General features: G+C 46.2%; 2 protein-coding genes across 5 annotated transcripts in view; both read right to left on the bottom strand.

Moving 5' to 3' along the window:
- Positions 1 to 16,649, bottom strand: part of TNFRSF11A (TNF receptor superfamily member 11a) — a 45,587-nt gene extending 28,938 nt beyond the window's left edge. Inside the window, exon 1 of the mRNA XM_079984983.1 lies at positions 16,176 to 16,649. Coding sequence (XP_079841109.1) covers positions 16,176 to 16,238 — 63 coding nt within the window. The 5' untranslated portion in view covers positions 16,239 to 16,649. The remainder of the gene's footprint in view (positions 1 to 16,175) is intronic.
- Positions 16,650 to 21,533: 4,884 nt separating this feature from the next.
- Positions 21,534 to 26,380, bottom strand: part of RELCH (RAB11 binding and LisH domain, coiled-coil and HEAT repeat containing) — a 64,928-nt gene continuing 60,081 nt past the window's right edge. For all 4 annotated transcript variants that reach the window (XM_079984915.1, XM_079984916.1, XM_079984917.1 and 1 more), the window contains one exon: positions 21,534 to 24,045. In XM_079984915.1, coding sequence (XP_079841041.1) covers positions 23,925 to 24,045 — 121 coding nt within the window. In that variant the 3' untranslated portion in view covers positions 21,534 to 23,924. The remainder of the gene's footprint in view (positions 24,046 to 26,380) is intronic.

The following is a 26,380-nucleotide window of genomic DNA, read 5'->3' as shown; positions in this document are numbered from 1 at the left end:
GAGGTCCAGAGGTTTGTCGGCTTTGCTAACTTTTATCGCAAGTTCATCAAGGGTTTCGCTATGCAGACGGCGGCCATCACGGACACCCTCAGCTCCAAGAAGAAGAAGTTCATCTGGACGGACCAGGCGGAGCAGTCCTTTCAGAAACTCAAGCGTCTTTTCGCTTCCGAGGAACAACTGCTGCATGTGAACCCCAGCAAGCCCATGAGGGTGGAGACGGATGCCTCCGACAGAGCCGTGGGGGCAGTCCTGTTGCAGCGAGACCCGCAAGGGGATTGGAGGCCGTGTGCTTTCTACTCCAGGAAGCTCAGCAAGTCGGAGCAGAACTACACCATCTGGGACAGAGAGTTGCTGGCCATTCATGCAGCATTCAAGGCGTGGCGGCACTTCCTCATCGGAGCCAAACACACGGTGCAAGTTCGCACGGACCATAAGAACCTGGAGTACTGGCGCACGGCGCGGTTCCTGAACCAGAGACACATCCGCTGGGCGGAGTTCTTTGCGGATTTCGACTTCAGGATAGAATATATCCCCGGAGACAACAACGTCATGGCTGATGCGCTATCCAGGAAGCCGCAGTATCTGGAGGAAGCAGCACCGGTAGCGGCCAAACACATTTTCGCACCCAAGGCGTGGGCATGCGCTTCTGCCACAATAGACCTGGAAGCGATACGGCGCGAGCTGCGAACAGATTCCTTCGCGCGCTCCAAGATGGAGGAGGTGCGCAGCGGCACGGCAAAGGACGACGAGTTCCAGATACGCGACGGACTGCTCCTCCGCAAGGGGGCCATCTACGTACCGGGAGATGAACTCCGCGCGACAGTACTGCAACAGCTACACGACGCACCCAGCGCCGGACATTTCGGCAGGGAAAAGACGGTGGAATTGGTAGCCAGAGACTTTTGGTGGCCCAAGATGCGGGGAGAAGTCGCGGAATACGTCACGAGGTGCGACACCTGCCAAAGGGCCAAGCCAGTACACAGACCGCCGGCGGGACTGTTAGAACCGCTACAGACCCCGTCCGAACCGTGGGAGAGGGTAGCCTTGGACTTTGTCACTGACCTGCCCAGCTCGAGGGGCAAAACAGCAGTACTTGTGGTAGTCGACATGTTCACCAAGATGGCGCACTTCATTCCTTGCGCGAAGGTGGCCACAGCGGAACAGACAGCCAAGCTGTTCATAGACCACGTGTTCAAGGTACACGGCCTGCCACGGTCTATCCTGTCTGACAGGGGGCGCCAGTTCATCTCGAGTTTCTGGCGGAAGCTGATGGGGATCCTGAACGTCAAGGTCAACCTAGCGTCGGCAAGACACCCGCAGACCAACGGACAAGCGGAGAGGGTCAACGCCGTCATGCAGCAGTACCTGAGATGTTACGCCAACCAGCAGCCCTCGACCTGGGTGGACTATCTGCCCCTGGCCGAGTTTGCATACAACAACACACAACACGTGTCCACGGGGGTGACACCGTTTTTTGCCAACCACGGGCGACATCCCAGGACCTTCCCGGGCTTAGAGAAAGAGGGGGAGGGGGAGCCACAGGGAGCAGAGGCATTGGCAGAGGAGTTACAGGAGGTCCATGAACAGCTCCGTAGACAGTTAGACCTAGCAAAACACGTATACAAGATGCAAGCAGACAAACACAGAAGAGTGGGGGAGGACATACGGGTAGGGGACTGGGTCTGGTTAGCGGCCCAGGCAGTGCCGGCCAGGTCCTTAGCTAAGAAGAAGCTAGGACACAAGCAGTTGGGCCCTTACCTAGTCGAGGCACAGATCAACCCAGTGGCTTTCCGTTTGACACTACCGGAGGGTTCCAGAATGCACCCGGTCTTTCATAGATCGGTGCTAACGCCCTACAAGGCACCTCACAGGTTTCAGGAGCCAGGAACAGCTCCCAGTCCGCTTAGAGATGCACCCATGACAGGGGGGTCGCCGAGGGCGGGGCCACTCAACGAGGTGACGGAGATTTTGGACTCGAGATGGGGGGAAGAGGGAGTCGAATATCTCATCGCAAGGGAAGGTGCCCCGGCCAGCGCCAACAGCTGGGTGCCGTACTATGCGGTGGAGGAGCACTACCTCAAAGACGAGTTCCACGCACTCTTCCCACACAGGCCCATGCCGGAGGATTATTTTGACGAATATCTTTTCACCCCCACACTCTCAGCCAGTACGTTTCAGGGGTTCTCCTCGGTTGAGGAGACGGTTCCAGAGACTACCTCGCCGGAGGGGTCGGTCTCAGACTTGGGTGCGGAGCGCTCTTATTGGTGGGACACTCAACCCGAGGAGGAGTGGCGCAGGAGACTGCTCAGAGGGCCCTGGCACGCAGACTACCCAGAGGAAATGGGGGAACAAGGGGGCATGGACGGGTTGGGGGAGGATCCTGGTTTCGAGCACGCCGGCAACGAGATGGAAGCGGAGGAGAGCGACGTCGATGTACCCGTCACGGACTGGCAGCATGCCAGGGGGGAAGACCGGTATCCGGCATGCACCCCCACAGCATTGGAGCACCCGGAACCCACGCCAGAGGAGGGGGAGGGGGGAAGGGGGGGCTTCGAGGGGGGATGGATGTCAGGGACTCAGCGGGAGCGCAGGGAGGAGAGGAGATGGAAAGCGAGGGGGAGCAATCCGAGGGCAGCGTAGGAGAATATGACAGCAGCCCGATAGATTCCATGAGCCTCTCCAGCGAATCGGAAGATTCACAGAAGGGGGCGCCGATGGGCAGGGCAAGGGGCGACCCAAGGGGGACACCCCAGAAGCAAGGGGCCAGCGGGGACTCCCAGAGCACCAGTTGCAAATCAGGACCAGCTTCCCCACCAGAGCGTAGTGGGGGGGAGGAGTCCCAGGTGTCAGAGCCCACATATGCACCACCAGCGAGAGAAGATGAGTCAGGGTGGACCACGCCTCCATCGGAGAGCGAGTTAACGGTTAAGAGGAAAGTTGCAGGCTGGGCGCGCGCGCCAAGTTCAAAGGTACAGGCGAGCGGCACAGAAGGTAGCCCGGATAGGGAACCAGGTCCTAAAGCCCGCCGGAAGGAGGGGCAAGAATCGTCAGGGTCAGCGTCAGAGGAGTCGAGGAAGGATGAGACCCTAGCGGGCAGGAGGGCCCAGAGGAGAAAGGAATTTAGGAAGAGGTGGAGCAAAGCGAGAGTCTTAAACTGGTGTGGAGGGGGAGGAGACTCAGACAGGACTTCGCCGGTCTAAGCTCGGGACGTAGAGCTGCACGCTGCGGCTTTGAAATGGAGACTGAATCTCAATAAAGACTTTTGTACATAACTACAGCCTAGCGTTGGTCCTCTGTGAGCTGGGACCTGGAGGCAGCTCTGACAGGACCCAAAGACTCGTCAGAAAGTACATATACAACATGATCATAAAGAGAGTTAGTTTCTTCCTTTTCAGCCTCCGCCTGCAGGTTCCTCTTTATGTGAGGCACTTTAGCGGTGACTTAGATGGAGTTTGACAGGGGCAAAGGCCCAGCTTTAAGGAACAGCATGCAAATCTACAAAAGCACACGGAGCCAAACTTGTAGAGAATAGCAGGAAACCTCTGCATTGTATCCGAAGGTACTTCCTCTTTTTTGAAAAAAAAGAGAAAGTAATAGTAACTAGCAATACTCTAACCTTTATAACAGAAGGTTGTTTGTGGCCCTGTATCAGTCACCCCTGCACTTTGAAGCACAGAGGTTGAGGACAATGGGAGTGCTTTGTTTAGTCCTATCATTCACCTCACTGATAAGGAGCCAACAGTAAAGCAAGAAAAAGCCGATTCCTTCTTTGTACAGTTATGCACGTAAAAGAAAAGTAAACATTCAGCACTTTCTTATATTGGCATGGTTCCCATCTAGACTCAGTGCTTTACAGTGCAATCCTGAGGTGCCTACTTAGAAGTAAGCCTCACTGAGTTCAGCGCAACTTACAGCACAATCTTCTATGGGTATTCAGGGCTTTTTTCAGCCGGAACTCACTGGTACTCAGTTCCAATGGCACCTCTCAGATGCGCGCCATTGTCATTACAGTGGTACCTCGGGTTACAGACACTTCAGGTTACAGACGCTTCAGGTAACAGACTCCGCTAACCCAGAAATAGTACCTCGGGTTAAGAACTTTGCTTCAGGATGAGAACAGAAATCGCGTGGCGGCAGCGGAAGGCCCCATTAGCTAAAGTGGTACCTTGGGTTAAGAACAGTTTCAGGTTAAGAACGGACCTCCAGAATGAATTAAGTTTTTAACCTGAGGTACCACTGTATAGGGGGACGCAGGTGGCACTGTGGGTTAAAGCCTCAGCGCCTAGGACTTGCCGATCGAAAGGTCGGCGGTTCGAATCCCTGCGGCGGGGTGCGCTCCCGCTGCTCGGTCCCAGCGCCTGCCAACCTAGCAGTTCGAAAGCACCTCCGGGTGCAAGTAGATAAATAGGGACCGCTTACCAGCGGGAAGGTAAACGGCGTTTCCGTGTGCGGCTCTGGCTCGCCAGAGCAGCGATGTCACGCTGGCCACGTGACCCGGAAGTGTCTCCGGACAGCGCTGGCCCCTGGCCTCTTAAGTGAGATGGGCGCACAACCCCAGAGTCTGTCAAGACTGGCCCGTACGGGCAGGGGTACCTTTACCTTTACCTTTTACCACTGTATAAGAGAAGAAGAAGAATTGTTTGGACTTGTTATCACACCTTTCACTTCCCTTAAGGAGTCTCAAAGCAGCTAACAATCTCCTTTCCCTTCCTCCCCCACAACAAACACTCTGTGAGGTGAGTGGGGCTGAGAGAAGTGTGACTAGCCCAAGGCCACCCAGCAGCTGCATGTGGAGGAGCGGGGAAGCGAACCCGCTTCACCGGATTACAAGACTACCGTTCTTAACCACTACACCATGCTGGCAGAACAAGGGAGGTGTTCATGGTGAGTTCTGGCACTTCTTTTTCTAGAAAAAATAGCACTGGTGGTATTCAGTTAGGTTTTACTCAGAGCAGACTTGTAGAAATGAAAGAACATGACTCAGTTCATCTTAGTCAATTTTTGCTTGCCTCGGTTTCTAACCCCCACATCTTAAATGTAGTTCTTCACATTTCCACATTGGGGAGGGTGATGGTTGGGGAGTGTTGTTTAGCCCCACGTATCCTTCAATGAGAGCTTCCTCAGGGTCCGATTCTATCCCCCATGCTGTTCAACATCTACAGGAAAACACTGAGTGACGTCATCTGGAGTACGTTGCTGTTAATATGCTGATGACACCTGGCTCTACTTCTCCTTTTCATCTGCAGGTGAGGCGGTGGATGTGCTGGCCAGATGTCTTGCCTTGGTAACGGACTGGATGAGAGCCAATCAACTGAAGCTAAATCCAGATAAGGCTGAGGCCCTGTCAATGGGTGGTTCCCTAGACCAGATGGATGGGAGGTTGCCTGCTCTTGGTCTGAAGAAGCAGGTCCATAGCTTGAGGATACTTATGGATACATTACTAATGCTTGAGGCTGAGGTGGTCTTTGTGGCTCAGAGTGCCTTCCATCAGCTTTGGCTGGTGGCCCAGCTGTGCTCCTATCTCTACAGAGATAGTCTCACTTTCGTTGTCTATGCTTTAGTAACCTCTAGGTTAGGTTACTTCAACACATTATTCGTGGGGCTGCCTTGACAGTTCAGAAACTTCAGCGGGCACAGAATTCAATGGCCAGGTCACTCACTGGGGCAAGACAGCTTAAGCATATCACAACAATCCTAGCCTGACTGCACTGGCTACCACAATACCTCAAGGACTGCCTCTCTCCATATGAACCTACCCAGACCCTGAAGCCCTTCTTTGTGTGTCTCCTCCACGAGAGGTCCGGAGGGTGGCAACATGAGAACGGACCTTTTGCTCCATTTGTGGAATGCTTTCCCAAGGGAGGCTCACTTGGCACCTTCATTACATATCTTTAGGTGGCAGGCAAAATCTTTCCCCTTTAAACCAGGCCTTTCGCCTTTAACTATCTGTAACCTTTTGGAAGTAGGTGGGATGTTTTTAATATATCCCCTCACCGTGGTTTTAATGCGGGGTTTTGTTTTTGTTTGTTGTAAGTTGCTCTGAGCCTCCTTGGGCAAGGTGAAGCGGCTAACACATTTAATAAATAATAATAACATATATTTTGTATGACTTCATGAACATTCGCCAGCATTTCAGTGCAAATTTCTCCTAATAAGTACATTTTTGCTGAATATGCACATTTTTGCAGAGGAATTTCCCTGAACATATGCTATTTCCACTCATCTATGCATTTACTTTTGCCCATTTTATCCCAGTGCACACATTTTTATACATTATTTGGCATTACAAAATCCGAAGAAGTTCAAATTCAAAGGATAGCTTTGTTTCAATTCCTGTACAGTGGTACTTCGGGTTACATACGCCTCAGGTTACATACGCTTCAGGTTACAGACTCTGCTAACCCAGAAATATTACCTCAGGTTAAGAACTTTGCTTCAGGATGAGAACAGAAATTGCGCGGCGGCAGCGGGAGGCCCCATTAGCTAAAGTGGTGCTTTAGGTTAAGAACAGTTTCAGGTTAAGAACAGACCTCCAGAACGAATTAAGTTCTTAACCTGAGGTACCACTGTACGGTTTAACAATGTGTGTGGGTAAGTTCGCCTTTAAATGTGAACTGAATTGAATTTTCCCTCATACCTAGTTCCATATGAGTCACAGTCACACGTGCACATGATTAAAGCATGCAGGAGACCCAAAAGGCACATGAATGTGCAACATTATCCCAAGCAGTTTGTGCATATCTTTGTCCTTTGCACAATTGCAAAGAATACTGCCACCATCTTCAATGAGATCGCTCATGTGCATTCACACACTGCCTATGTGTTTGCAACAGGTTGAGCTAAGAATCCTTGCAAGTCTCCGTCACAGCAAGACAAAGAACAACATTGGCCACATTACATCCCTGTCTCTATAGGTAGTAGAGAAACACATATCCACTCCAAACAAATAGAAATAGAAGAAATGGACAGAATCGGCAAAAGTCATTTAGCTACCCTTAGAGAGGCTTATTTATAATGTTATTGAGCAACCTGATTACAGAAGAAATTGTGTGTCATGGCTTGCTAAAATTGCTTTTCGCTCAAATGACTGTTCGGAGAGAAAGACACATCCCTGGCAGAGGATATAATTGCAGGGGCCCCTTTCTTTTTTTCAGAGACAATGAAACCTGGAAGAGCAACCTAGGGGGTTTCCATAGGCCTTATGACACACAAATTCTGGCCAATAACCCGAGATTATTCTATAGCAATAATCTCATTGTTTTGAAAGCTAACGTTTATTTAAAGTGCGCCCACTGTGTGAAGCTAACCAAAACCATCTGGGATTAGGGGTCATGGCCTGCGCTCAACAGGTGTAACTTAGCTCAAAAACCTGGAACTTTTTTTCTTTTTTTGCAATTAATCATTCAACAGGACAAATGAGAACCAAAGTTTTCAGTTTACCACTCTAGATGCAAAGTCCTTACAGCGACCCTCACTATTTTATTTTATTTTAAATTATATTGAAAACTGGTTATTGCAGGAACACTTTGACTAAGTGTTGTCATTCAAGATCAGTTGTCATTCAAGATACTGAGCCAGATAATTAGTTCAGAGCACAAGAAAGGGTAGTGTTACTAGTCATTTGTCTTCTTCTGAAAGATTACTATGCAAGTGTATTCGTGCCTGTGCCCATATACCTTTTAAAAATGTCACCCACCCCTGCCAGGTGTCAGGAGTGGGTGCAGGAGCCAGGCCCTGTGACCAGTAGGGCTTCGCAGGACTGGGGCCTTCCTAAGTTTGTTCTGGAGAGGCAAGGCATGGCTGCACAGGTGAGGCCGCTTGGTAACTCGCTGCACCTGGTGGCAAGAGCCGGGAAGGGATATAAGGTCAGCATTTCACTTTGGCTCTTTGCCACAACAACACATTTCCTGCCTTGGGCTTCTTGCTTCTTGCTTCTTGCTTCCTGATCCCTGGACCTTGGCCCTTGACTTCCTGACTCCCTGCTTCTTGATCCTCAGACCCTTGATTTCATGACTCCTTGCTTCCTGACCCTCGGACCCCCGGCTTCTGGACTCTCGTTCCAGCTCCCACCCTGCCATCTTGCCCCCGGTCCCGATGTCCTCAGCTGGGACTTCGATCACCCATAGACTGAACCGTGACACCAGGAAGGGTACAACAGCAAATGTTACCAGCCTTGGTTCTCATGTTTCATAATCAACCAATGGAGGTTGTGTTTTTGGGTGAGGGGAGAGCCACCTCCATTTGTTTGTTTGTTTGGATTTTTAATACTGTACTGAGATCTTGCACAAGAATGCTATTTACCTGATTAATGCTTGCACAAGTGATAGAAGTCTTGCACAATACCCCCCCCTCTTTTAAGTCTGATGGATGTGCCACAATTAGTCTCCAAGGTGGGATAGATCTTGAATGAACAACTCTTCCTAACCAGATTGTTGGATTTGAACATGCAAATGCAACCATCTGTGGAAACAGACACACTCATATAATTTGGACCACCAGAAACCAAATGGCTAGATTGTACTAAGATAAGGAGTGAGTTGAATAGGGGTATAACATCAGATGAAATGTCACCACATATCTAGCCTATTAGATTAAATCCCCATGTTCAGGTGTTAAGTATTCAGGGGTCTGTGTTTGAGTCTGCATTATGAGCTCCTGTGTTCTGATTCGATACATGATATCCAATCACAGAATATTTCAGGATTTGGGCCACTGCCATTGGCCCTTAAACTCTGAGCTACGATTTGCAGCTTGGAACTTTAGATAGCCAATCACGTTGAGAGTGGGAGTGGCCCAGGTCTTCAGAAATGTATATAAGCAGTTGCTTTGCCCCTGTTGTCCAGTTCTGTTAGTTTGATAAAGGTTCTTGGTGTTATCATTGTGTCTTGCTTCATGGGAACCCACCTATACTGCAAGGGGATTTTTTTTAAAAAAGTATGAGCTGGCATTTTGATGACAACAATATTGTGTGGACACTACCAAAAAAGAAAAGAAAAAACTTAACATGCATAAGGTGTTCAGATTCCATAATTAATCCTAATCTGGAAGTATCCTAAGACTGCAAATAGGGCTGTCATCTATGCAAAGTCAGAGAAAGACCACTTAAAAAGAGTAGGAGACAGTTTGTTGTAAACAGTATCTTGAGCATGGGTAGGCAAACTAAGGCCCGTAGGCCGGATCTGGCCCAATCGCCTTCTAAATGTGGCCCACGGACGGTCCGGGAATCAGCATGTTTTTACATGAGTAGAATGTGTCCTTTTATTTAAAATGCACCTCTGGATTATTTTGGGGGCATAGGAATTCATTCATATTTCCCCCCCCCCAAAATACAGTCTGGTCCCCCACAAGGTCTGAGGGACAGTGGACCGGCCTCCTGCTGAAAAAGTTTGCTGCCCCCTGATCTTAAGTGTTCTCAAACAGGGCACAGCAGAGCCTCTGTAGCTCCAGAAGTTCACTTCCAGGTCTTTAATTCAAAACAACTCCTAAACCGTGAAGGAAATGGTTTTCGTGATGTCGACTTTCCAATGAGACTTTTAAAACCACATCACAAAGTTTCCATCCCATAAAGCAAATACACAGTCAGGAAATGCAAAGAGCTGAAGCAAAATGAAGGGAAAACAATATTTCTGTCTGAAAAAAAAAAAAAACAAATCTTAAGATTGAAGAGCTTTCTATACGCTGAAGACTGAAATATAAAATGGGATAAAAATTAAAAATAAATAAAAGATGCTCAGATCCTGTCAATAGTTCCTGGAAAAAGAGAGAGTTCTATTTCTCCAACCTCTGTGCTTCACAGTATACTTGGCTGACTTTTAAAAAGGAAGAGGTGGCCAAACTACTGGTTGGAGAATTTGCCTGATATCAGCAAACATACGAACAAGAAATATAAATCCACAAGAGTCCTTGCTGTTGGACTGGAGATTTGAAGTAGTTAAGCTACTGGCCAATCACTGTCCATAGAGGCTGTTGTTTTACATCTAGAGAAAGGGCCGTAGCTCAGTGGTATAGACAGTACATGTACAAAGTCTGCAACATCTCCAGTTAAAAATGATATTGGTAGGAGGGCTAGGAATGAAGCTACTTGCGGCTTTTGAGGATCACTTGCAAATCTGCAGAAACTGAACCAGACAAAGAAGATCAGGAGTCTGATTCAATATAAGGGAGTGCCATGTATTCATGCAGCATACAAAGAGTGGCACAGTTAACTAATTTTAGACTCTGGATATAGTGGTTTTATGGGAAGTTATTTCACATAAAGGCACATTATTTAACGTACATCCAAATGCAGTTAAGCCTGCTGCGTTTGGGGGATCCATCTGCTCATTCCTCTGAGTGGGGCCCTGGACTTGTGCCCCCAAAGACCTACCCTTATGATGCTATTGAATCCAAAGCCAGTGGAAAGGAACACATGAGAAAGCCACCTTAATACTTCTGCCTTAACTGGAAATAAAATGGCTGGTCATAATGGAGCCTTCCCAATTTCCATTGATTTAGCAAGAGTTAAGCATATCCCTCTTGGAAGTTCAGTAAGATGCATTTACTACCACAGACGTTACCAGGACTTAAGGCATACTACACACTCAAGTAAGCTCCACTGAACACAGTGGGGCTTACTTCCAAGTAAAAAAAATATGCATGGGGTTGCTCAGCTTTGCCTATTATGATTAAGATTTTCGTAGTGTCTGTAGCTTCTTCCAGCAGCAGAGGATAAATGTTACTGAGCACATAACATAAGCTTGCTATCAGTTCATCATGGAATTAAAACAGAGAACAGGAATATGCATCCAGTCCATATTTGAGAAACCACTACCATCATGTAAAGGACAATGGTTCTAGATGGCACTTGTTATTTCTTGGAATTTCAGTGGATTTCCTTGTCTCCCATTGCATTATGAAGTAGATTTAACTGTAACTACTGTAGATTCTTTTGTAAAAAAAAATGTGATTTTGTTTAAAACCAATAGGACTTGTGTACGGATTCCCCGCCCACCCCCACATGAACCATTTTAGGGCACGGGATGGAAGATAATATTCTTCATATTCTTCGCAAAATTAGAATGAGGAACTTGTTGCCAGGATGTGGTTGAGGCTAAGGATTTCGCAAGATTCAGAGAGGAAGCAGTGATTTATAGAGCCGATAGAATTATATGCGACTTTAAATGACTAATCCTAATTTGGGGGCGGGATGGATTTTTGGCCTTTCATACATACCGTACCAAAAAATAAAAAATAAAATTAAACTAGCTCACCTGGAAACCCCAGTTCTGTATGCAGCGCTAGCCAATTCAATATGCAAAATAAATTCTACAGTGCAACTTTTGCGTATGCCTATCACACATTTATTCTGAACCAGCTGCAGGCCTGTTTGGCAGGAAGGGGGAAAAGATGGTTGCATACCACAACCACTTCCCAGTGGAAGAATAAAAGCAGATCTGCTCCTTGCTCCATCTTCTGCCACAAACTCCATGATTCTTTTGAAGAGGTGGTTCTGAAGAGCTCTTCAACCCATCCCCTCTTCTGCCAACCAATGTTGAGGCCACCGACTTGGGCAAGCCCTGGGAAAAAGGAAGGCAGGAGCCTTCCAGATGTACAAGAGAACATTCCGTTGGACTTACTGAAAAGTTTTACTATGCATTGAAGATCTCCTCCTTTGCTTTCCCCTCCCATATTTATTTTCACAGGCAAAGCGAGACCAGCTTTAGCACAACTGCCCCCTGCCACTCCAACACAACCACGGCCTCTAGTCCTGAGAAGCAAGGAGTAGTCCCCAAGGCCCAGAAACCATTGAACATAGATTCCCTGCTCCATTTGGCTTCTGCATTTTGTGGGGTGGAGATCCTTCAGGAACATACAGCCTTATCTTCACAAGCCTAAAGGAGAAAGGATATGGCCTGCCTCAATGATGTCCTGGTCCAGGAGTACCAACTTGAATTAAAAAAAATGAAGGGGGAGCAGGTAAGCTCTCTCTCACAAGACGCAGTGCACGCACACCATTTGAATGACAATGCCCATCAACGTGCCCTCCCCAAATATTGTATTGGGGGGCCAAAGGGACCACAGCCCCTAGAGGTTCTTCGTCTTGCAGCAAGACAATATAAATCTCAAAGTTAATTTTCAGAATGGCCTTTACCCCTTAATCTCACATTAGGGCTCAACCACACTTCCTTTTGTCATGCTGCTTTCCCCTAGGGAAAAACTGATCTTTAGTGTTCAATAGGAGCAAATGGCAATTTGGGTTTTCTCTGCATTGATGTTTGCTCCGATTTAGCAGTAAAGAATGGGTTTTCCCTGGGAAAAGGAGCAGTGCAAGAGGGAAACTGCTCAGAACCATACCTAGAAAGTGTGGGTCAAGCAGAAAACTGCTCAGACCTGTACTTTCTAGGCACAGGACAAGCAGAAGTGTGGACAAGGTATCGGTTTCATGTAACAAACAGGCTACTAAGAACTCGCACTAGCTCCAGGCAGCATTCAACCCATGTGTAATTTATAACTAAACAGTCTGCGTCAAACTGTTATACTATATTATATATTATGTTGCATTCACTTTTACGGCTTTATTACATTTTTTTTTTGTATTCACTTGTTTTACGTTCTCTAGCTGGCTTCCAATAAAAATATATTATTGGATTGTAAACAAGGAAACAGCCACACTAAATGGCTGTGTTCAGACACTGCTCAAGCATGATATAGCTGCATTATGAATGAAGGCCAGTAAAAATAGGGTTGCCATATTACCAAGAGTGAAAAATCCAGACAAAGTTGTTGAGCTTTTTTGGGGAACATCTCCCCCAAAAAACCAATTCACTCCCCTTGTCTGGGTTTTCCTGGACATTTTGCCGACCCGGTGAAAATCCGCCTGGATGCCTTCTGCTGCCCGATTCTAGAATAGAATAGCAGCCCTAGAAATGAATCTCAGGCTCACATGCTTTCCCACTATCCCTCTGGCATTGCTGTTTGATGAAAATAGGAAGGTTACACTTTGGTTTTAGATTCTAGTTTAGCGTGCTTTCTGAACCCTAAACTACAATCAATCTTGAGCCCGGTTTATCGGTATTGCACATAACAATGAAACAAAACCAAAACATTGTGCAAAATCTTAATGTAAATATTGTTTTCACACTTCTGAAGTTTGGTGAGAGTTGGCTAAGCGCTCTTATCTGCCTCAGTCTCTATTACTGAGCCTGGTGACACCAAGAAGTGCCGGCCCACCTATGAGGCAAGCAGATGTACACAGGTCATTGTTTTATATTTGAATTCTTTTGTAGTTGTGCTGAAGAAGATTCCAGCGAAACAGTCAGATTATCCGTGATCACTGTCCTACGTTGTTCTTCACTTACTACTTTGGCACCATGAACGCCTAAAAGAAGTTCTACCGCTTAGCCCACAGGATAGCATCTATTACTTTATTTCAACCATAGACTTATTATACTTCTACAGACTTTCAAAGATTGACAGACGTGTGTTCATTCGCTTTAAAATATTAGAGAATTCACAAATGTACACATTTTGTTTTTGTTGTACTAAATCATGTATATTATGCAATAAGAATTGCAGTGCTATCTAGTAAACTGGTCTTCATGTTGCTTGTATTGTTTGTTGTGCTAAGTTTGCAATACAGTGGTACCTCGGGTTAAGTACTTAATTCGTTCCGGAGGTCTGTTCTTAACCTGAAACTGTTCTTAACTTGAAGCACCACTTTAGTGAATGGGGCTTCCTGCTGCTGCTGCACCGCCGGAGCACGATTTCTGTTCTCATCCTGAAGCAAAGTTCTTAACCTGAAGCACTATTTCTGGGTTAGCGGAGTCTGTAACCTGAAGCGTATGTAACCTGAAGTGTATGTAACCCGAGGTACCACTGTACAGGGGTTTGTTGTTCTGTATTGCTGCAGCTGCAATGGCAACAACAGCTCCTTGGAGGCTAGATCTGCCGTCCCTTCAGCAGCCCCCTCATATTGACGCCTCTATAACAGCCTCTTGGTGAATAGGAAGCGCTGCTGGTTAATAGGAGATGCTGCTGGTCACCTCACATCCTTGTTCCCAATGTAGGTCTTTATTCCATCCCCATCCCCTTGTGCCTGATGTAGAACTTCACTCAGCCCTTCTTCCCTGGCGGAGGGCAGCCATTTTGTGGTTTACCTCAGGTGCGAAAATGGCTTGTGCCAGCCCTGGTTTCAGGCAGAAATTTCTCCCGCCTGGAGATGTCAGGGGTTGAACCCGGCACCTTCTGCATGCAAAGGCCCCTCCTCAATGCAAACAAAGAAATAAAGTAGACATGAGGCCTGGCGGTTCAGTGCTTTCTTAAAAAAAGAGGTGGCAAAACTCAGCATGAATGCCTTCCTCGTTCTCTTAGAATGGCAATGGTGCCCACCTGAGAGGTGCTGGAACTGAATTCCAGTGAGTTCTGGCTGAAAAAAAGCCCTGTGCATTTATGATGGAGGTGAGATTTAGCTTGGCTACTTCCTGACTCAAAGCCACTATGCAAGACTAGCTCTATATTGGTATGAACTAGTTTTCCTAAAGAGCTAGGCAGTACCGCCTGGCAACGAATGGAGCTGTACTTAATAGGAGAGCTGAATTAATGCTTTGGTTTCCTTCTGATTTTTTTGTTTCTGTTTTGGATTTTGTCTGCATTTTGCACCCAGGGCTGCTCAATATTCACTGGTTAAATATTGAAAATGGAAAAACACACACACACAAAAACCAACCAACCAAGAAAGATACCCAAGAAAGTATATAATTTGAAGAAGTCAAACATTAGGGAGATTTTTTTTTTTAACAACACCAACCCTGTTTATAAAAAGCATTTTAATGTTTAAGCACGGAGTATAGCTTACAGGATAGTTTCTCAGGGGAAGTGGTGAAAGCCACATCACTGGAGACGTTTCCAGTTTGGAAGAACACGAGCGAAGGCAGACTTCAATGGAAAACCACCATTGGGTGAAACTCAATGGGTCGGTTCCAAAATGATTGGAAAACACAAAATATGAGAAATCAGATAGCCACCCTTTGCTTGAATTCTGCTGCTGGGGTTTGTTTTTTCAGCACATGCAAATTACATCCCTCGATAGCTTTCCTTGCTGGGCTTGCCTATCTCGACAGGGCTGAGGTGGCTTGTTTGCCTCCCTTACCTTTGGAACTCATTGGAATGGGGAAACTGCACTAGGATGATATTTATTTTAGATAAGGAGCCGTAAGAAATGGAAAGTATTAAAAACAAGAATTGCAAGCTGTGCTTTGCTGCTGTATCTTAGAAGAGGGCTGCATCCAAGCCACACACTTAAAGCAGCACCCCCCCCCCCAAATCCTGGGAACTTTAGCTTGCTAAGGGTGCTGGGAATTATAGTTTTATAAGGGGTAAAGTAGAGCTCCAAGGATTCTTTAAGGGTGGAAATGTGTTTAAATGTATGGTGTATACGCAGACGGAGTCTCCTGCCATGTTTTCTTACATAACTTACGATCACCTGAGGAGGCCCACTTAGGGTCTCCCAGTTCATGAGGATGCAAACTGCGGAGGCAGGATCCTGGGTCATATCTGTAGGGGCACCTTCTCCTTAGAAACCCCCTCCCCTTTGAAGGAATCATACTTTTGGGAGCTTCTGTCGATGAGCTGAAGCTTTCCTCTTTTTAAAATTACATCAGGGTTTATTTTGTGTACGCTCCGCTTTCAATTTTTCTGCTTTCCTGTAAATTGTGTATTTGCTATTTTTTCCTGGTGGTTCCAGAAGAGCAAGATTCTCCTGCTGCATCGACAAGCAGCCCCCACACCGCAATCGCTGTGGCTACCTGTGGCAACTGGAAAACTCAGTCTGCTTACTCAAATGTTAACACTGTCAAAAATCAATCGGATTTGAACGCATTTCAGGCGGCAGCATTGTTTTGCAGTAACGAGTGTTCTGCTTTCTCTTCCAGAAGTCCAACAACGTATGCAGCAAAGCTCACCCTGCCTCTTCCAAAAATGGACTTTGCCCCTTCTGTGCCCTCTTCAATATTTTTAATTGAATAGGGTTTTATGTTTGTGAAATTGCATTTTTTTTTATAGAGTGGGTGAGCTATTGCAGGAGCTTTCGAACAGAACAGTAGAACAAATTAAATTCAAACATACCTTGGGGCTCCAGGGACTGAAGGACCCATGTTATACCCTCACATCCCTCCTGCCACCCCGCCTTGCAGCCTTACCTGTTGTAGTTCAGTGATGAAAACGGTGAAAACAAGAAGCCAGAAGCTTCCAGAGATAGCCATATCCAGGAGTGTTTTGCTTGCTGCTGCTGAGCAGGAATAAAGTCCTCCAAACTAAGCCTCAGGCAGAGGCACATTTAAGTGACTGATTTCTCTCCTCCTGCCTTTCAGCTACAAGGGAAGAGTGCTGGCGAGAGAGAAAGAGACAGCGCACAAGTGAGGGAGACAGAAAGTCCCTCCCCTTCTGGCTACAGTTCCCACAGCATTTCCTCAGGACTCAACTTGCAGAGTTGCCACTTTCTCAGTATGTGTGTGTGTATTAACTCCCTCATGGTCCGTTCCTTTTCCTCGCTCCTCCTAATTCAAAACGTTTCATGGCATCTGCGAATCGAAGGGTGCCTCGTGTAAGGAAAAGGAATAAGGGGCCCGCCGGAGACATTTTGCGCCCCGAAGCAAAGCAGCTTAAGGCCTCCTCAACCCACAGAAAGGCCACATGTTATAGCACTCAAGTCCAGTCCAGGCCTTTTGGTGTTGGTGCAAAGCAGTAATCTTTTGCCCCAGCATCTTGAACCCATGACTCTGAAATTAAGAGTCTCAGAGGTATCCCTCAGGGCTCAGTCCGTGGCGGGAAATGAGTAGGCTTCCTTTCAGAACACTTTAGCTCCAGTGCTGTCAAGCGTAATTTAGCCATCCTTTCCACTAAAATCAAATCAAATCTGGTAACCTTGCGTTCCCATGCTCTGCTAACAATCTTAATACACTTTGCCTTTTCTAGCTATTGCTACTCCTATTGTCCTGTTCAGGACCATCCCTGAATGTGCCAGATATTGGGATGTTGTTGTTGTTTAGTCATTTAGTTGTGTCCGACTTTTCATGACCCCATGGACCAGAGCATGCCAGACACTCCTGTCTTCCACTGCCTCCCGCAGTTTGGTCAAACTCATGCTGGTAGCTTCGAGAACACTGTCCAACTATCTCGTCCTCTGCTGTCCCCTTCTCCTTGTGCCTTCAATCTTTCCCAACATCAGGGTCTTTTCCAGGGAGTCTTCTCTTCTCATGAGGTGGCCAAAGTATTAGAGCCTCAGCTTCTTTTATTAATAAAGGACTAAAAGGTAAAGGTAAAGGGACCCCTGACCATTAGGTCCAGTCATGACCGACTCTGGGATTGCGGCGCTCATCTTGCTTTATTGGCCAAGGGAGCCAGCGTACAGCTTCCGGGTCATGCGGCCAGCATGACTAAGCCACTTCTGGTGAACCAGAGCAGCTCACGGAAACGCCATTTACCTTCCCGCCAGAGCGGTACCTATTTATCTATTTGCACTTTGACGTGCTTTCGAACTGCTAGGTTGGCAGGAGCAAGGACCGAGCAACGGGAGCTCACCCTGTCGCGGGGATTCGAACCACGACCTTCTGATCAGCAAGTCCTAGGCTCTGTGGTTTAACCCACAGCGCCACCCGCGTCCCACTAAAGGACTGTGTGTTGCCAATTTATTATATTTTTACTACCACAGGGGAGCCATTTGGATTCTCTGCCTCAAGCACATGTGTGCACACACAAATATAGCCTACTTCTGGTCCTAATTAATCTTTACTTGGTGGTTGCCATAAAGGATTTTCTTAATTCGTCTGCGGCCTCTGAAATACTGTCTGTTGGGTTCAGCTGGCATTTTCCGCAGATGGAGATTGAGGAAGACCCCACCTTGCACATGTAAACATTGCATCCTCTTCACTTGCAAGAAGCACTTGGGTGCTGATATTCAGGTAAAGCCCTTATGCTTGCTTTGCTTGTACTTCTGGGGTTAACCAGTCTGTTCTGTGCATGGATCTTGAAGGAGGCAAGATCTCTTCCTCCAGTGCTGTTATCGGCACCGCTTACTGTATAGCTGGAACAATGCTAAGTCTCCTCTTCCCCTTTTTAGTAGTGCAGACAATTCTGTAACAGCAAGGATGTTATTTACTCATGCCTGACTCAGACTATAAATTTGTAATTCCGTCTTCAGCATAACCGTGCAGAGCAATGTAACATCATTAGTCACTCTTGATTGATAAACTCTGTTGGGTGCGAGACATGGGAGAGCGCAGTCCTGTAGGATCTCAACTTCTCAGTGGCTTTTGGCACTATTGACTATGGTGTTCTTCTGGAGTGACTTGGGGAGGTAGGAGTTGGAGGTACCATGGTACTATTCCTATCTGCAGGTTTGCTACCAGAAAGTAGCACCATTGTTGCTTGGTTCCAGTGTGGTGTAGTGGTTAAGAGCGGTAGTCTTGTAATCTGGTGAACAAGGTTCGCTTCCCCACTCCTCTACATGCAGCTGCTGGGTGACCTTAGGCTAGTCACACTTCTTTGAAGTCTCTCAGCCCCACCTCACAGAGTGTTTGTTGTGGGGGAGGAAGGGAAAGAAGAATGTTAGCTGCTTTGAGACTCCTTAAAGGGGTAAAGGGACCCCTGACCATTAGGTCCAGTCTTGGCCGACTGAGGGGCTCATCTTGCTTTATTGGCCAAGGGAGCCAGCGTACAGCTTCTGGGTCATGTGGCCAGCATGACTAAGCCGCTTCTGGCAAACCAGAGCAGCGCACGGAAACGCCATTTACCTTCCTGCCGGAGTGGTACCTATTTGTCTACTTGCACTTTGACATGCTTTCGAACTGCTAGGTTGGCAGGAGCAGGGACTGAGCAGCAGGAGCTCACCCCATCATGGGGATTCGAACCGCCGACCTTCTGATCGGCAAGTCCTAGGCTCTGTGGTTTAACCCACAGTGCCACCTGCATCCCTTGAGACTCCTTAGGGTAGTGATAAAGCAGGATATCAAATACAAACTCCTCTTCTTCTTCTTCCATGGCTTTTGGGCTATGCGGTCTCACAAAGGTCCATTATATCGCTTATGCTATTTAATATCTATGTGAAACTGCTGGGAGCTGCCATCTGGGGATTTGGAGCACGGCAGCATTAGTATGGCAATGACATGCAGCGCTCTCTCTCTCTCTGTGCTCCATCTGAGCCAGGAAGGGTTGTGAAGGTGTCGGGATTGGTGCCTGCTAACTTTGGCAGGGACGCTCAATCTCTTGCACCCAAGCACTGGCCAGAAAGCCCACACATCATCCTGATAATCTGTTTTGTAAGAAAACGTATGAAATCAATGTTGCTTCTGCTAGAAAATTATGTTTTCCCCCACAATGCTAACAACGCAGAGGCAGGGCTTTTTTTCAGCCGGAACTCAGTTCCGGCGCCTTTCAGGTGGGTGCCATCGCTATTATAAGAGAACAAGGGAGGTGCTCATGGTGAGTTCTGGCACTTGTTTTTCTAGAAAAATAGCACTGAGTAGAGGCAACTCCCCACTTGCGTGCAGTTGACGATTTTTGGCACCGCAAGGGAACAAGGTGGGCTACACGCATGTAAAAGGGGAGTTGCCTGTACTGAATCCTTAAACACACACACACACACACACACACACACACACACACACACACAATCGCTGCTTAACTTAAAATGACTAGCTAATCTTTAATTTCTGCTACAGCTATGGAAAGTTCAGCAGGAAAATGAATGTTAAGCGCATTCTAGAGATGTAAGAATTGTTCTTGCAACTCAGTTACTGAATATTTGCTCTAAGAAAATGGCACCACTCAATGTGGCATATGATAGATTAACATTCCACTTAGAACAGCCAGATTGCAACCTGCTTCTGAACATAAATGTTTAGATTATTAATCATTAACCAGTGCTCGTTAAGACTCTGCTCCAAGTTTCAATATCTTTGGCTTTTGGCTTTTTTTAAAAAGTGGCTTTAATGCTGAGAAAGTTCACTTGTGCTAGTAGGTTTTATTTCTTCCTCCGAGCCAGTATTTTAATTTTCATAGTACTATTTAGTCTATGTAGCTACTCCTTTTTCATAAAAGCAAGCTGCATAAAAGCCAGATATGGTCCAGTATACAAGCAAACTCCTTTCAATTACAGCCATTTTCTGGAACTCAGCAGGAAATGGTATGCTTTGCGTGTTAAAATTCCAGTTAAGATTCCAGATCCCAGGAAATATTATGGTTGAAATCCTGGAGAACTGCTGTCACGAAGTACTGAACTTTGAAAATAATCTTCCTCAACTCAAGGCAGTTTTCTAGGTTCTTTTATGTGTGCTGTGCCACTGCAAACTTCCAATTATGCACCACCTAATGGTAACTTGGCGATAGCTACTACAGTAAAATTCAGTTGCTCCAGACCTTGAACCCACCATCAGCCACTAATATGAGGCCCATTTTTTTATTGTACATGTCTATCTCCTCTTTGATCTAGGGTGACCACATGCTAAAGAAGACAGGGCTTATGTCTTATTAATATTTGTGTAAAATAATCCTGGCTGGTACAATTGGCTAGTCAATTGGGTCTCAAAAAAGCAAATCAACCAAAGTTCTTTCTTCTGCCTAGCTGTTAAGAGTAAAATGTCGTAACAAATGGTTCAAGCATATCAGGCCCCACTTCGTGAGTATTATGCCTGCCCAAGAACATCTTCTTGTCTTACCCTTTGCTTGATGACTGCCTGCCACATCCCTATTGAGAAAAAACATTGAAAACAAATGTGTGTGAGGTTATGCACAGCTGCGGGATCTTCCACAGACATCAAGTTGTCCCCTTCAAAAAATGATGGAATGCCAAGAAGCAAAATGTGAAGGCTGGAGAAGAGAGAAGACAGGATTCTGGAGAAAGAAAGAAAACCACCTATTTTATCCCACTTGAAGACCCCACACCTTGCTTTCTAACTCCAAGAGAATGTCTGCATCGCAACCCCAGGCCATTTTTACTGGGGTATTAGTTGGTAGGACTACAGCTTCATTCCAGGTCACTGTCAGTAAGTTAAGACAAAGCAGGAACTACCAAGGAGGAGAATGCGCTTTCTTTTAAAATGAATGAGACTGCATGCACGGGGTGATGCTCTGATGCAAGCTTTATGGGTTTAGTCCACCACCTTTGTAACGCCGCATGTGCTGCACTCTTTACTACCCCCGTTGTTTTCAATCAAGTATTACTGGCTGACCAAAATTATTTGTAGCGCAGAAGATGCTGCCATGCATGGGCATGATAGTAATCTGTATATGGTTTTTACTGCAGGACAGCAGTTGAACAGTAAAGAGGGCTTCAGTTAATGGGATTGGACAATTAGCGCCCATGGAGGAAGTGCTTCAAGGGTGTGTTGCACAAGTTAATTGATCACATTCATCAAAAATACAGAAGTGGTATCAAGTTCAACGAGCTAAGCTGCATAAAGCACGATACTGTATGTTAGCTCCAGTATGAATCACGGAAATTATTTTAACCAAAACTAAACAGGTTACCTGGAAATCCTTAAACAGACATACAAAAGAGGTATGCAAAACATTTTATTTAACTCAAGAAAGGACAAGAGACACAGCCACTTCCAATTCCTCAGGAATGTCTCCAACATTTCATAATCAGGTAGTCTGTTAAGACAACAACTTGCAACAGAATCAGCACACCTGGCAGTAACCGAGATAGGGAATTGTTAAAAATGTCAGTGTATACAATTCAAAAAATGAAAGCTGCGGCATCTGCAAAACAGGTCCTTTGTTACAGATATGACAGGTATCTGAAAAGATAAAGATACTGCCCCCACCCAGTCGGATACAATAGGAGCTCTGGGAGGCCTAAAGCTGGTGACCCCTTCACTCTTTGCCAGTGCTCTGAACATGCAGGGGATGTGACTGGGGCTTGGCAAGGCTTGAGCCCATTTGCCAGAGTGAGATTCCTGGGCTAGTGACTCCTACATACAGAGTGCTATCAGTACAGCCGTCTCTTTGCAAAGAAATAGCAGAGGAACTGGGCCTGCGCCCACTGACACCAATCAAGTTTAACACCCCTTTCCCATTTCGCAAAAACAGAGTTTACATAACACAGCAATATTTAAATGGAATGTTTACCTCTATCTTTGTAGCTCTGTAAAGAAGCATGCCGGAGCTTTAAGAAGAGAAAGATGCAGTGGCGACAGTTTTGCATTCAGAGCACATCTCCACACAGCCATGAAACCCTGTGAGGCCTCAGGCAAATCTGGCTGCTGGCCCAATTTACTGCACAAGTGTGCTGCAAGGGTGCGGCAACTGTTACATACTCAATGATGAAAACTGTGGTAGAAGTCAGCATTAAAAGTTATTGATAACAGTTCTCAAGAAATACATAGGGTTGGACCCCATTGTGCTGACAGAAGGCTCTTTGATCCCATGGAGTGTTTAGTCAGTGGAGAAAGAATCAAGGCAATCGTTGGCAAATCCCCATCCCCATCCGAAATCTGTGCTAGAGCGGGTGGGAGGTCCTCTGGCACGACCAGAGAAATCATTGAAGGTCAGCTTGATTCCCGTTCCAGCTGATGGAAGGCTTTGCTCGATCCACGAACCACTCCTTAGCACAGAGGCGGCTACTGGGATAGAAACCACGCTGTACATTGTCTACATTAAATTTACATAATTCAAAAGGCCCTTTAAAGTTACATTGCATCAACAACCTCACAACTTAATTGGTGTCGAAGGCGAAACAAGTTATTGCTTTTAGTCGCTGGAGTGCTGCTATGTAGTACGTCGTGGATCAAATATAACGTGCTCTTTGAATGCTGCCGCCCTGAAAACCCTAAGACCGGACTTAAACGAGATACTAGCCAAGGGAAAAGGACATGTCCATGTAGCCACACGACATATCTAGCATCTCACTAGAGAAGGTGCTGACCCCATGCCCTGCTCAGCTTATGTCCACAGCACACGCGGCATCAGTAGCCAAGGCAGGTGTTGCTCTGGCACGTAGACACTGTACATTTATAGGGTGACACATAGGGGGGAAGCATAGCACTGCTGTGGGGAGCATCTATGCGGATACAATGTTTTCGCACGGCAGCATCGCACTTCATGCTGCAATACTATACACACTCTGTGCTGGAAGGAAGCCCCATTGAAATCAGTAAACATGATTAGGACTGCACTGGAATAAAATTTCCCACCCACCCACCCACCCACCTCCTGCCTCTGCTCATTGGGATGTGCTGTCTAAAGCAGGGCAGCTAATAACGAAGCTGCTTCACACACATTAAAAAATGCCAATACATGCACAAGATTTATCTCAAAAATTTGGTTTATCCATCAGTTCTAGAATAATCTGCTCCTCTTTTGAGACTTGTAGTGCAAGCAGTTCTGTTATACATTATAATCTCAAACTCTTTAATTCAAATATACAATAACTTACAAAAACAATCCAGGAATCAAGACTTGTGCTGGTGGCTCTTGCCTTTCATTTTAGAAACATTAAAAAATTCCGCATTATCTTCTTATAACTTAAATACATAAGTAATCTCCACTTTTATTACTTCATGACCGTGACTTCAGATTTACATTATTTTAAGTACCACCATAACAGTTTGATGTATAATACAGATATCAGCCGAGAACCCATCAGGAAATAAAAAAACAACCCCATTATATATATATATATATATAAACCATATATATATGCTGGAAAGACGAGAACACAGAACAGGGACTTGATACAGACTTAATTTAGTTTTATAATCAACCACATTTAACCCCAAATTAACAGATACGTAGCAATATTCAAGAGCAGTGCAAATATCTTTGTTGGTTAGAGTAAAATTATACTACAAGAACGTAAGACGGGGAAATAAAAAGGCAAGTACTTCAAGTACAAGGAACCAGTCTTAAATGAGGTCTCTTCAGTGTTTACAAGGACTTCCTTTTCTAATTTATTTCTTCCTCTGGAATACGTTGGCCAGCATGGCACCTGAAGTGGTCAACTGGCCCATTTTGTTCAGAAACTTGGTCTTTGTGTCTTCACTCACGAGGCTTGATGCAATTGACATAGAGCTAAGGGGGAGTGAAAGGAAAAGTGAGTTAACCCATCAGTTAAAACTACCTGAGATGACACAGCTACAGAATCCTGCTGTCAAACATAACAGTATGCGGTTAGAGGGACCAAGAACCTGACCTGGTCTAAGGTAGCTCCATGGGTCCTATAAGTAAGTTCAAGAGGCTGGTGTTAAAAAGTAAAACCATTTAAAACAATGGCTTTCAAAATTCTGAGCAAGTATCAAGCAAAACCCCACCCACCAACTAAACCTCCTCTAAGTTAAGAGAGCGGGCAGCCCACAATCTTAAGTGCACCTGCCTGTCCTCAAACCGAGGCTAAGAGAAAAAGGAGGGAAGCAAAAACACGCATGGAGTCAGAAGATTGAAAAAAAGAAGAAACAAGTGCTTTGAAGTGCAAATATACTTGGAATTTTTGTTTCCATTCCAGGTGCTATTTAAAAGAATTGGGGGGAAGGTGAAAAACAAAACCTTACCTTCCATACTGAATATCCCTGTTATGCTAATGGTAGTTAAAATTTAAATTGAACCATTAATTTTTATTTCCAGCTACCTAAATTTTTTATGGGACGCAGGTGGCGCTGTGGGTTAAAGCCTCAGCGCCTAGGACTTGCCGATCGAAAGGTCGGCGGTTCGAATCCCTGTGGCGGGGTGCGCTCCCGCTGTTCGGTCCCAGCGCCTGCCAACCTAGCAGTTCGAAAGCACCTCCGGGTGCAAGTAGATAAATAGGGACCGCTTACCAGTGGGAAGGTAAACGGCGTTTCCGTGTGCGACTCTGGCTTGCCAGAGCAGCGATGTCACGCTGGCCACGTGACCCGGAAGTGTCTCCGGACAGCGCTGGCCCCTGGCCTCTTAAGTGAGATGGGCGCACAACCCCAGAGTCTGTCAAGACTGGCCCGTACGGGCAGGGGTACCTTTACCTTTACCTTTTACCTAAATTTTAAGCATCGCAGCCCCATTAATGCAACAATGGCAAGGTAATTAGAAATTTAATTAATTTGGTTTGCCGGGGAAAAGGCCATTCAATCCAACAATAAAGCTGTTTGTGTGGAAATATGTTTATATGTATAGATCTTTGCAGGATGCTACAACAGTCAGCTGTTGCCAAATATCATAATCATTTCCACTTATCAAAGAAGCTAGTTGTCTTAGCCTAGGCCTGATTCTTGGAATTTCCCCCAGGGTTTGCCCTTGTGATGGGTTCTGAGAAAGGTACAAGTAGCCCTCCCTTTTGCTGTCTTCTTACACTAGCCCAGTGAAAAAGAAGAGGAATCATTCACCCCCTTCCCTGCACCCCCAGCTCTACACAAAGAAAAGATTGGGTTGTCTCTTTCCCTTCAATTGGCATTTTCCAGAAGGCAGAAGAAGCAAGGTAATGAGAAAGGATGGGTGTCACCTGTCCTTCCTTCTCTTGTATCTGTAGATGAAAGATATGGGTTTGTAAGATAAAAGGTAAAGGACCCATGGACAGTTAAGTCCAGTCAAGGGCAACTATAGGGTGCGGCGCTCATCTTGCTTTCAGGACGAGGGAGCCAGCATTTGTCCACAGACAGTTTTTCAGGTTATGCGGCCAGCATGACTGAATCGCTTCTGGCACAACGGAACACTGTGATGGAAACCAGAACGCATGGAAATGTCATTTACCTTCCCGCCGCAGCGGTACCTATTTATCTACTTGCACTGGTGTGCTTTCGAACTGCTAGGTTGGCAGGAGCTGGGATAGAGCAACGAGAGCTCACCACCGTTGCACGGATTCAAACCGCCGATTTTCTGATCGGAAGCCCAAGAGGCTTAGTGGTTTAGACCACAGCGCTAAGTGAACCTTCTGTCAGCACAAGCATTTCTGCTTGCACAATGAAACGTTTGCACCCCCTCCTTGCATGCCCACAAATTTGTTATAGAGGTTCCCCCAAGCCTCTGGAGCAAATTTGGGTAGGGCGGAAGTCATGCATGCAGGGGGAGGGGAGGGGAGGCCTGTTGTGCAAGGAGAAATATTTGTGCTCATGGGTAGCATTCATTGAATACTGCTCTTGCTTTTGTTCCCATCATGAGTTGAGCTTCAGCAAGAAGTGCCATCTTTGTTTTATTGCTTCCTCCAGCAAGAAAAGCGTAACAGTGAAAAAACCTACAGCTTCTTTTCCACACGTAGGACAGAGAATAAAAGAAGTTTCTTCTTGTCACATTCAGCTGCTGCAATAGGAAGCAAGACTCAGGTGACGCTTTCTGCAAAAGCCCCAATTTGGGTGCAAAACCACCTTACCTTTCCTGCCCTGCCCATTTTCAGAGGAGGATTTTTTAGAAAAATAAAAATGAGTTGGGCTTTTGCCCACTGCAT

This window comes from Podarcis cretensis (assembly GCF_951804945.1).
Source record: "Podarcis cretensis genome assembly, chromosome: 7".
NCBI classification, from domain to species: Eukaryota; Metazoa; Chordata; class Lepidosauria; order Squamata; family Lacertidae; genus Podarcis; species Podarcis cretensis.
The sequence above is the reverse complement of the archived record's forward strand: the minus strand, read 5'-3'. Positions and strand labels throughout refer to the sequence as shown.